Genomic DNA, 10,207 nt, shown 5'->3' with positions numbered 1-10,207 from the left:
AATAGGCCCCAATAGTCTTATCGGAAGAAAAATGACTATAGTAAATTCAAACCACTTACCTGATTATAGGTAGGGACCAACAAGTTGATTGATCTGAAGGTATAAAATTGAGAGATTCGACAAGTTCAATAGTGACAATGGCACAATCCTGTTGAAATATTCACTAATAATTAAAAATTGTTAGTTTTATACATATGTCAAAAACACCTAAAATTTAAAAGTGGTAATAGATACTCACTGCTAAAACTATTATATGACAGATAAAAAAGTAGTAAGTTTTGTAAAGTTCCCAAGTGATGTTGAAATTGACCCAGTAAACTTGTTTTCACCTAGATTCAAATAAGAAATTTGTGTAAGGTTCTCATGCGATACTGAAATAGACCCAATAAACTTATTTTCACCTAAATCCAAATAAGTAATTTGTGTGAAGCTCTCAAGCGGTACTGGAATTAACCCAATAAAATTGTTACTTGATAGTATTATATCAGCAATTTGAGTGAGACTTCCAAGCGATGTTGGAATTAACCTAATAAAATTGCAATGACAGATACTCAAATGTTTCAAGAACTTTAGACTACTAGTAAAATCAAGTAATTCTCCTTAAAAGCTTGTCCAAGAGAGCATCAAATAATATAGAAAATCAAATTATATATATATATATATATATAAAAGCTCTGCCGCAACCACAAGATTTGAATTTCTGGATAGAGAATATTCCTTTCCAGAAGGAACAAGTGAACTGGGCTTTTGGTTTCTTTCAAGTTAATTTTGGGCCCTATTCATATGAGTCTGACCATCACAAATAAATCCAGATGTCAGAAGTAAAAGAATTGATTGATGATACACCTCCACGAAAATGATGCAATCCAAATTGATTGAATAAAAATCTAGAAAATGATTTATAAAATTACAGCCATCTCTAGTTTGGGACTTTTCCTATCTCTAACGGCCACAAATCATTTAGTGGGCATCTTCTCAGGTTACTGTTCCTGGTTCATCACTTGTCAGGTGTTTAATTTAAAAAAGTAGGGTATCATTCTGGCATAAATACAAAATTTCCATCCTTGTACATAATTTATGCCAAATTTCACGTCAGCATTCTTAATCAAGCAGTCTACTCTAAAAACTATGAACATTTTCCTTATGTGGTCATGGGATTGGACAATACAGCCATAATTGCATGGCTTCGCAACTATCTGAGTTGGACACTGTTCTACCTTATAATTATTGGTTGAATCTGATATTCTATATGCATTATGCCATAGTAGCTACTGTTTCCACCCTCCATGATTGTGCAAGTAATATGCCTCATAGAGAGAAGATTTCAGATGGATTCAGATTCAGGCTATTGCACCATGCATTACTACTTTTAAGAGTTAAGATTGGAACTTGAAAATTTCACTTTGAATATCAACCCTAGGATCAAAATTTTTTTTAACCTTTTAGATTTTTACCCTTAATCCTTTTTTGCCTTGATACATTTTACCTCTCACAACACAATTGTAATTGTGTACAATTATACCTTAAAATAAGTGGTGTTTTAAAAAATTGAGATTTATGTTTTAAGAAATTTATTCCTAAAATTGGCAAGTTAAATTTGACAAGGTTCTTCCTTTCTACTCCAAGACTACAGTCCAGCCCATTTGGTCTTCCGTAAGACCCATCTGTACATTTGAAAGGGCCGAAAAAAGTTGCTGAGAGACCACACCAGTTTCTCCATACAACACCCTGCAGAAGACCCCCACCAACCAGAACAATAACAATAATTAGAGATTATAGCAAAGAAGATTTGCAACCATAGACAAGACCTATGATATTTAGGGACAAGCGTATGAAAAGAATTGGACAATACTTAGGTACAACTCCTCAAGTGTTATATCTTAAGTTTCCCCTCTAAATTCAACCATGTGGCACAAATGTTGTTATCGTCTCCTAACGATAGTTAAATTCAACCATGTGGCTTATTGGACAATGCAACCATATGATTGAATTTAATTGGGAAATGTGTAGCACATAAGGAATTATACCTAAGTTTTGCCTAAAGGAATTTAGATTTCATAACGAGGTATACCACAGTGGAGCCTACCTTCTACCCATGTAAGTTATGCTGCCAACAGGCAACAAACAAATGGCATTTCCAGTACAAAAGACTTCATCAGCATCAAGCAATTCATCAACTGACACAAGCCGCTCTTCAACCTGTTCATGTAATATAAGGACCCGAGTAATCAACCAGATCTATTTAAAAAAAATTCAAGGAACATTAAAGGGATGCAGATACAACAAACAGTAAAACAAGGAAACTTAGGAAAGTCACTGCTACCAATTAGTAAAGAAGCGACAAGTAGATTTTTTTGGAACTTAAAAAATATGAGTGGGGACAAGTTACTAGGTGTTAAGTCTGCTTGTAGAATTACATAATTCATGGATGGATCTTCTGCAATATGGTCTTCATATTTCTCTCTTCAATACTGCCAAACTTTGACAGAGAGAAATATGGTCTCCATATTGTACAAAATACTCATGATAACCTCACACTTCAGAGTTCAGACACCAGTTTGATACTTACGGACCTCATTGGAAGGATGGCCCATAAGATAAGAAACTGGCAAGAGAACATAGAATATGCTTGTAACCACCCAATCTGATGCACCCTATTAAGCTAACTATTTCTTAAAAAGTTAAAAGGTAACTTCATTATTGATGGAAGATTGTGTGTGGCAGAGAGAGAGAGAGAGAGAGTAACCGTGTACAATAAATCCAAGATGACAAACGGAAACAAGATAATATTACAGTTCCAGTCAATTGTCATTAGAGAGGTCATTCAGACTAAGGTGTCCACCATGAGGCAACAACAATTTACTAGAGTTTTCACTAAGATTTTCATGATTATATTGTTAGCTATATGAGAAAGGATTTGGAGTCCTTGAAAGCACTCAAGCAACAAGCCTTCCAGATAGACCACATGAATTCATACAGAAAGACTATTAAAGCCTCCACTGCCCAACCTTGACAAGAGGTAACAATTTCACAAAATATTTTTGAAATTGACTCAACGTCCTGGGGAAAGGGTTATTACTTATTCATGTGAGGGCAACAATGTTGGATGCCAGTGTACTAGGTGTATCAGACAACAGCTCATTTTTGCATCGTAAGACTAAAATTGCTCCAGATGAACTATTTTATACTAATAACCACTCACTAAACCAAAAATATTAAGGTTGGACCAAAGCAAAAGATTCCCCATATTCACTTTAACAACTACTCTCCAAATTCTTCACAAACAAGTGAGATAATAAGTAGATTAGAGAGGTTTGAAAAATCCAATAATCACCTACTCATCATTAATTGTCACCTATAATACAAACCTGGAACCCTTGGCTGCGAGCAATTTCAATAATACTTTTTCGAGTAACGCCAGGCAAAATTGTCCCTCCTAAAACTGGAGTAGAGATTATTCTATCCTGTAATATCATTATCACTGAAACATATTATAATTAAAAGAAATGAACAGAAATTAGGATCAATGTTTCAATATGAAGATACATTTTTAGTATCGAACAATCAACCTTGTTCCTGCTCCAACAGATATCAATAACAACGCAGCACAAGAAATAATGATGAAAAAGGAAAAAAAAGAAATTTGAAGTGAAAGTTATGGCCAATTGGAAGATTTATGGCTGAAACATACAAAGGTTCTAGTGTTAACATTAATTTATGTTAGAAACATCAGGCCACATAAAATAAAAAAAATAAAAAAACCAGAACCTCTTATGCAGGCAAATCTTCTTTGGTTGATACCAAATGTGAGATTACATGCATCAAAGGCCCTTATAACAGATGATGTTTAAGCTTCCTTGGTGCACTTGATATTCAATTAGTTTGATTTGGAGAATATAATGTGAGGATATTGCCAGAAATACTTTTATGAGATTGTCAAGAAACTGACAATTCCAAATCCTTATTACTCTTTATAAGCCAACATACCAGGAAAAATTTGAACCATACCTTCACAACAAAAATGTTAGCAGTAGAAACCTCTTCCAGATATTTGTTGTAAACAGAATCAAGGTACAGAACTTCAGAAAAACCATCCGCTTTAGCTTCAATCAGTGCCTTCAAAACCTGCAGAAAAGAGCTATTTTGGCTTTGGCAAATTAGAATATCCTAAGAAGGAAAAACATTCTTCTTCCTCTTCTTCTTTCTTTTGGATAACAAGTTCTAAGGAAAGGAACTCCTTAATCAATGGGCTCATCTATGATAAAAGTATATAACCTGAACCCAAATGGTTTTTGAATCAAATCTCTTCATCCATGGAAAAAGAAGCAAATTGAATTTGTCCTAATGTAGACCATATGACCACCCTAGGCAAAACACACAGTGGGAAGGATCACTTTATCTGACCAACGAGTGACAAGAAACCTTTTAGTATTTGATATCAGTTTTTTCACACTGGGCAGGAGAAGGCATTGTTGATTTGCAAAACAGTCAAACTGCAAACTGGAATGAAAGACCGGATTTAAATAATCAGAAACCAAGTGCCACATAAAAACTGGCTTACCACAGCATAATTTCCTATAGCTTTTACACTTCCAACTCCACCAGGGACTGCACGATGAATTTCTTCTTTAACCACCAAGTTAAGTTGTTTCAAACCCCCCTGTCACCATCACAGGAAGTCAAAACATGTTAATGGCATCGAATCACAAATAAAAATGAAAAGGGTGTAAAAATCAGGGATGGAAAATATCTTATAAAAAAAAAAAAATTATTCGACAAAGTCATAATATTGAGGTGTTGTAAAGAAACATGAGGGGGTAACATTGTGAAGTTTTTCTCACACACACATAAACACCCCATTATTTGCCTTTTGAAAGTTAAGTGAATCATTGGACAGAGATTGCATAAGGTTTACGTTTTATGTTCATTTAATAGAGTAGATTCTTCATGGTTGAATCCCAAATTGTGGCACTTGCATGTTTCTTCCATTTAATATTCAACCTCAAATATGCTAGTACCATTACCTTGACTTTCCACAATAATCCTGCCATTCAATTGTTTTGAAGGTATGCAACCAAAACAAATAACACATACCTCAAAATAATTTCTAACTGGAGTAACAAAAATCAAAAATGTGAATTCAGGAGCTGGTGTAAGACTGAGAACAGGTCCAGTGCCCATAAGTAGTGGTCGAATGTGCAAAAATCCTTTATGTGGAGGGGGCACCTGCAGTAAGGCATTGAGTCCTATTACTGGACCAATACAGCACATATACTGCAAGTAAAACTTTTCCTAATATGTAACCAAAGAAACAAATCTTGTTAAGAATTAACATAGTGTGACATTACCCATCGTCTATTTGCCAAAACAGTAACTTTTACAGCTTCCACAAACTGTTCAATAGTTGGTGCAGGCATGCACATCCGATCTGCTCCAATTTTCATCCGCAAGCCATTTTCCTCAGGACGAAATAGTAAAATAGAATTGTCATGTTTCTTGTGTGCTTTCAGACCTTCAATTATTCCCTAGAAACATAAAGACAATTATAAAGGATGGCTAAAAGCACACATTGTAAAGTGAAACAGAACATAATGCAATACTTAGGCAAACATAAATCACACACTGCAAAGTTTATGGTCCATACTTATGAAAGCAACAAGAAAATAAATTGCATATCTCAGAGGAAGCATCCAATTATATCAGAGATGATGATTCTGGACAGAAAACAGAAGAGTCTTATGCTCTATAATTGGCTCCCTATTACATACTGTCCGAAATACATACAATCCTTGAAATGGTTAAGATAATGATAATCACTTGGCTGATTTATGATTCTTGAAAACTTACAAACAAAATCTAAAAGTTTGATTTATTAAGGACGAATGGACCTTATATGGTAGGGAATCAGGCTACAAAGCATTGCAGTAGATGGATCACCCTCTACCCATTAGTTTAAGTTTACCATATAGTGCAAGAAAATTGGCCAGAGTCTCCATGAATATGCACTTATAACAATAACAATCAAGTCTTAGTCCCAAAATTTTGGGGTCGACTATAAATCCTCAACAAAATAATCAACATCGGCCACATGTATTTTTTTCAGCCATTCTATTCTACCCAAAGTCATACTCTATCCCAATGAAAATTCACTAATATGAATATGAATATATAAAACAATTATCTTTCATTTCACATAAAACAAATTTCATAATCTTCAAGTAATAAAAATCTTGTCATCTATACCCAAAAAAGTAAAAAGTATCATGAGAAAGAATACTATGGGAATATCCATGATTTGAAATTTTGAAGAAATAGTTTGATCAAGGAGCGCAAAGATAATTTTGATTTAGTTTTATTTAATTGTATTTTACCATTGATACATTGGATTTTATTTTAGATCTTATTAGATTATTAGTGTTTTCATAATTCAATAATTAGGCTTTGGCCCAAGACACCCCAAGTCAATTAGGGTTAGAGTTTAGACCTAGTAGCCTATATAAGTTTGTTACTGTGCTCCAATGGAGAAGTTTATGATTCATGAATAAAATTTATATTGGAACTTTTCAAATAGCTTAGTATTGATTCCTAGTTTTTCTAACCTTGCTTGGTGCTGACTCCAAGCAACCATAGTGCTGATTCTTAGATTTATTTTATATTTATTTTTTTGTTTTCCACCAAGTTTCTTTGGAGAAAATTGTGCTGAGTTATAGTTAGTCCAAATCAAAAAACAACAGTAACTCAGCAAGAGCACATGAAGTTGATCATATGAATCTCAGACAGCACCAATGGCAGCCATTTATCATAAATTAAAAAAGAAAATATGTTTGCATCAAAATCCAAAGATCAATAAATCCAGGTGAAAGAGAGGGAAAAAGCGCAATCATTAGAGTTAATAACCTGGCCATAGTTCAAAACACAGGATGCTGGGTTCAATTCAATGTTCCCAAAACGTTGTAAACCACCAGACAAAAACTCGCCATCTGCTGAAAACTTCATAACATACATAAAATCTGTTGTCACATGATTGAATCCAACGTTTTCCCAACTAATATCAGGCAATCCGGATGTTTCCCTGTTATTATTGAGCAGAAAATTTTCAAAATCTTTTGCAGATTAATGAATAAACAAAACAATTACAATGTGACTGATGTAAATATCAGTTTTGCATCAACAGAATGACATTAATATCATTAATAACAAAACACAACTTCTAGCATTAACCCCAAGTTGCAGGACAAAATTAAGAAACTAACCTAAATAAAGAAATCTATTTTAGTTAAGGTCTTGTAAATTTATTTTGGAATTGAATATAGCTACTAGTCTCTTTATATATCTAGACTAGATGTTAAAATATATATATATATATATATGCTTAAATTCCAGACTCAGCTCAGCATTTTATACGCATTCTAATTGATTCAGATTATGGTATATCTTTAGGTATGCTAAACTAACTCTATGCCAGAATTATATTCGATGTAACAGTAGCTATTAGAAAATTTCCCAAATGACACAAATTAAGGAATAGTATTAGAATATTCAATTATGAGTTATAATGCACTTACATTTTTCCTAAGAAAAATAAACTTGTCAATAATTCACTTGCACAGGCGCACAAATTAAAGGTGAATATGTATAGTTTGATTTTATTTATTTTACAAGTGTAAATTTTAACTACAATACAAATCCTTAAGTATCATATTTTAAATTTTTTAGCTCAACATGCTTTGGACATTGATAATTTTTCAGTTTGGATTGAAGAGAGTCTTTGTTTTCTAGAACAAGCTATTCTCCATAATGTATTTGTTGTTTTTATTTCTGAAGGAAGTTCTTTTTCTTTTCATAAAAAATAAAAAAAGAAGTGCACTGACCAATAACCTAATAAAAAGGCACATGGTTATGTTGAATTAGCCAATCAATAAGTCTAGAGACAAACCCAATTTCACACTCTTATGTATTTAAGTCGTAAATCTTATGATTAGTGTATAATAAAAGTAATATCAAGTGCTATGTGTGACGGTGAACGGTAAAATATAAAAATAAAAACGTAATCAATGTGAAAGTGATTGTTTTCCATCGGAATTTAATTGCATATGTCATTAAGTAATGGTGTGGTCCTAGAAACTGAAAAATAATAATAATAATAATCAAATTTTATTTTAACAAAAGTGCGAACAAAAATAAATAAATTAACCTGGGTTCCTGCAAGAAAAATCACCAAGCATAATGAAAAAGGAAAAAAAGTTAAAAGTGAAAAGGTATATCACCCATGACTATGAGCATCCGAGGATTGAGTGGCTTTAATCGTCGTGGCGTAACGGCGATGTTTTGTTGGGAGCTGAGCAGTCTGTGTAATGAGGCGCACGTGCAAGCACAGGAAAACCCCGTTTAGTTATGTTCAAAGATTTTTTGTTTTTGTTGTTGTTGTTTTTTTTTTTTTAACACAGTTTTTGAGTTTGAGAAATTTTAGGAATAGAGAAGAGGATGTAGAAATAGTTGCCTTGAGAGATGACGAGAAGCAGTGACTCTGGCCGAGGTTTTGATGATGATGATGACGATGATGAATGGCGTAAGTTGTTCTAGAGAAAACGACGCCGTTCAACATTTCTATCTGTGTACTTCCAAACCAAAGCATCTCCAACCTTTTGCAATTTGGCAAATTTTTTTTTTTTTTTTTTTTTTTGATAAGCTTCAATTTTTGCAATTTGGCAATTTGTCTTAATCGAAGTCGGACTTGAAATTTTTGTCGTTAAATTCAATTCAACTTCAAAATAACGCCTGAGTTTTTTCTTTGTTTTGACCTCTCTAATTATTATAGTCCCTTTTTATTTGGACTGGTTACTCCAATTATTGTACCTTTTTTATTTGAGAAACTTGATTATTAATTGAACTTGGGTTGTCAATTTTTTTCCTCCAATTATTTTAAAAACCCAAAATGCAAATGGATTTGTGTACCGTGCAAAACACTTTATCGGGTTTTTTTTTTTTTAGCTAATTTAGAAATTCTAACACCTAAACATGGACGAAATGGGTAATTAGCCATAATTTCCTATCCATTTATTTAGTAGGTCTAGTTCGCTAATCATATTACTAAGTAACATCTCGAGTCTTAAAGGCTCGATTTTGGACCTATAAATCGAGTCTTTAAGACTCGGTTTTTATGTTTTGATCAAACCTGACGTGGCAGGAGGTCCACGTGGACCTCTGGCTATGACGTGGTTGAACCACGTGGAAGACCGGGAAACCGAGTCTTAGAGACTCGGTTTCAAATAGGGGTACCAGTCTCACCCTTTCCCTCTCACACTTCAGCGCATCTCTCACTCACCCTTTTCTCCCACTCCGTCAAACATTCGTCACTTCACCGATCACCCTCTCTCACTCACCCTCTTCTCCCACTCCGTCAAACATTCATCACTTCACCAATGACCCACTTCGCCAATCAACCTCTCTCACTCACTCTATTCTACCACTCCGTCAAACTTTCATCACTTCGCCGATCACCCTCTTCTCTCACTCAATCCATTTGACATTCATCATCTAGCACGAAAGATTTGATAAAGCACAGCGAGGTGTACAGAGGTTTGATAAAGTCTCCACTGTCACTCACAGAGCTTTGAGTTCCTCAATCTACGTCATTTCTCAAAACTAAAATAAAAGGTGAGTTGCTTCAAAGTGTGTTTCACTTTCACCATTTGGCTGTCAGGAAACAGTGGGAAAAATCAAAGAAACTTTGGTTTCAATTCATTTTTTTCTATTTTGGTTTCTGTTTTGAATTTCTAATAGAACTGTTAAAAAAGATCGAAGCTTTGTTGTTTTATGAGATCGGATTATGTCTCTGGGTTTCTGGGTTTGTTTATATTTGCTGTGGAATCGGATTATGTTTCTTGGTTTGTTTATATTTGCTGAGGATTTAATTTGCTTTACTGGGTTCAGTTGGGTTTGGGGAGTGAGGTTCAGAAAGTAAAGGGAGTGTAGGTATTGAATTTAAAGTTTTATATTTCTGTTTACTTGAAAATAAGTGAAACCCATTATTTCTAAACCAATTTGCTATAGTTCAGTTGGGTTTGGGGAGTGAGGCTCATAGTAAAGGGAGTGTGTTTTGGTATTGAATTTAAGTTTTATGTTTCCGTTTACTTGAATATAAGTGAAACCCTTTTTTTTTAAACCAACTTGCAATACTGGGTTCAGATGGGTTTAGGGTATTAGG

The 10,207-nt window shown here is 33.9% G+C and overlaps 1 protein-coding gene across 1 annotated transcript; it reads right to left on the bottom strand.

The window, feature by feature from the left end:
* Nucleotides 1–1,382: 1,382 nt before the first annotated feature.
* On the bottom strand, nucleotides 1,383–8,718 carry LOC126708978 (branched-chain-amino-acid aminotransferase 5, chloroplastic-like). The gene is made up of 10 exons (XM_050409038.1): nucleotides 8,501–8,718; nucleotides 8,268–8,347; nucleotides 6,898–7,072; nucleotides 5,349–5,525; nucleotides 5,095–5,226; nucleotides 4,562–4,660; nucleotides 4,009–4,125; nucleotides 3,369–3,464; nucleotides 2,087–2,199; nucleotides 1,383–1,728 (listed from the first exon to the last, which is right to left on the bottom strand). Exons 1-10 carry the CDS (start codon nucleotides 8,633–8,635, stop codon nucleotides 1,617–1,619), a joined length of 1,236 nt encoding a protein of 411 aa, XP_050264995.1. The 5' UTR covers nucleotides 8,636–8,718; the 3' UTR covers nucleotides 1,383–1,616.
* Between the last annotated feature and the right edge of the window lie 1,489 nt (nucleotides 8,719–10,207).

This window comes from Quercus robur, chromosome 2 (assembly GCF_932294415.1).
Source record: "Quercus robur chromosome 2, dhQueRobu3.1, whole genome shotgun sequence".
Taxonomy (NCBI): Eukaryota; Viridiplantae; Streptophyta; class Magnoliopsida; order Fagales; family Fagaceae; genus Quercus; species Quercus robur.
This window is presented reverse-complemented; position numbering and strand designations above follow the sequence as displayed.

Coding starts and splice junctions, on each gene's coding strand:
- LOC126708978 (XM_050409038.1), bottom strand. CDS start 8,635: ATGCTTTGGTTTGGAAGTACACAGATAGAAATGTTGAACGGCGTCGTT. Junction 8,348..8,500: donor GCTTCTCGTCATCTCTCAAG/GCAACTATTTCT, acceptor CTCATTACACAG/ACTGCTCAGCTCCCAACAAA. Junction 7,073..8,267: donor TCGGATGCTCATAGTCATGG/GTGATATACCTT, acceptor CAATAATAACAG/GGAAACATCCGGATTGCCTG.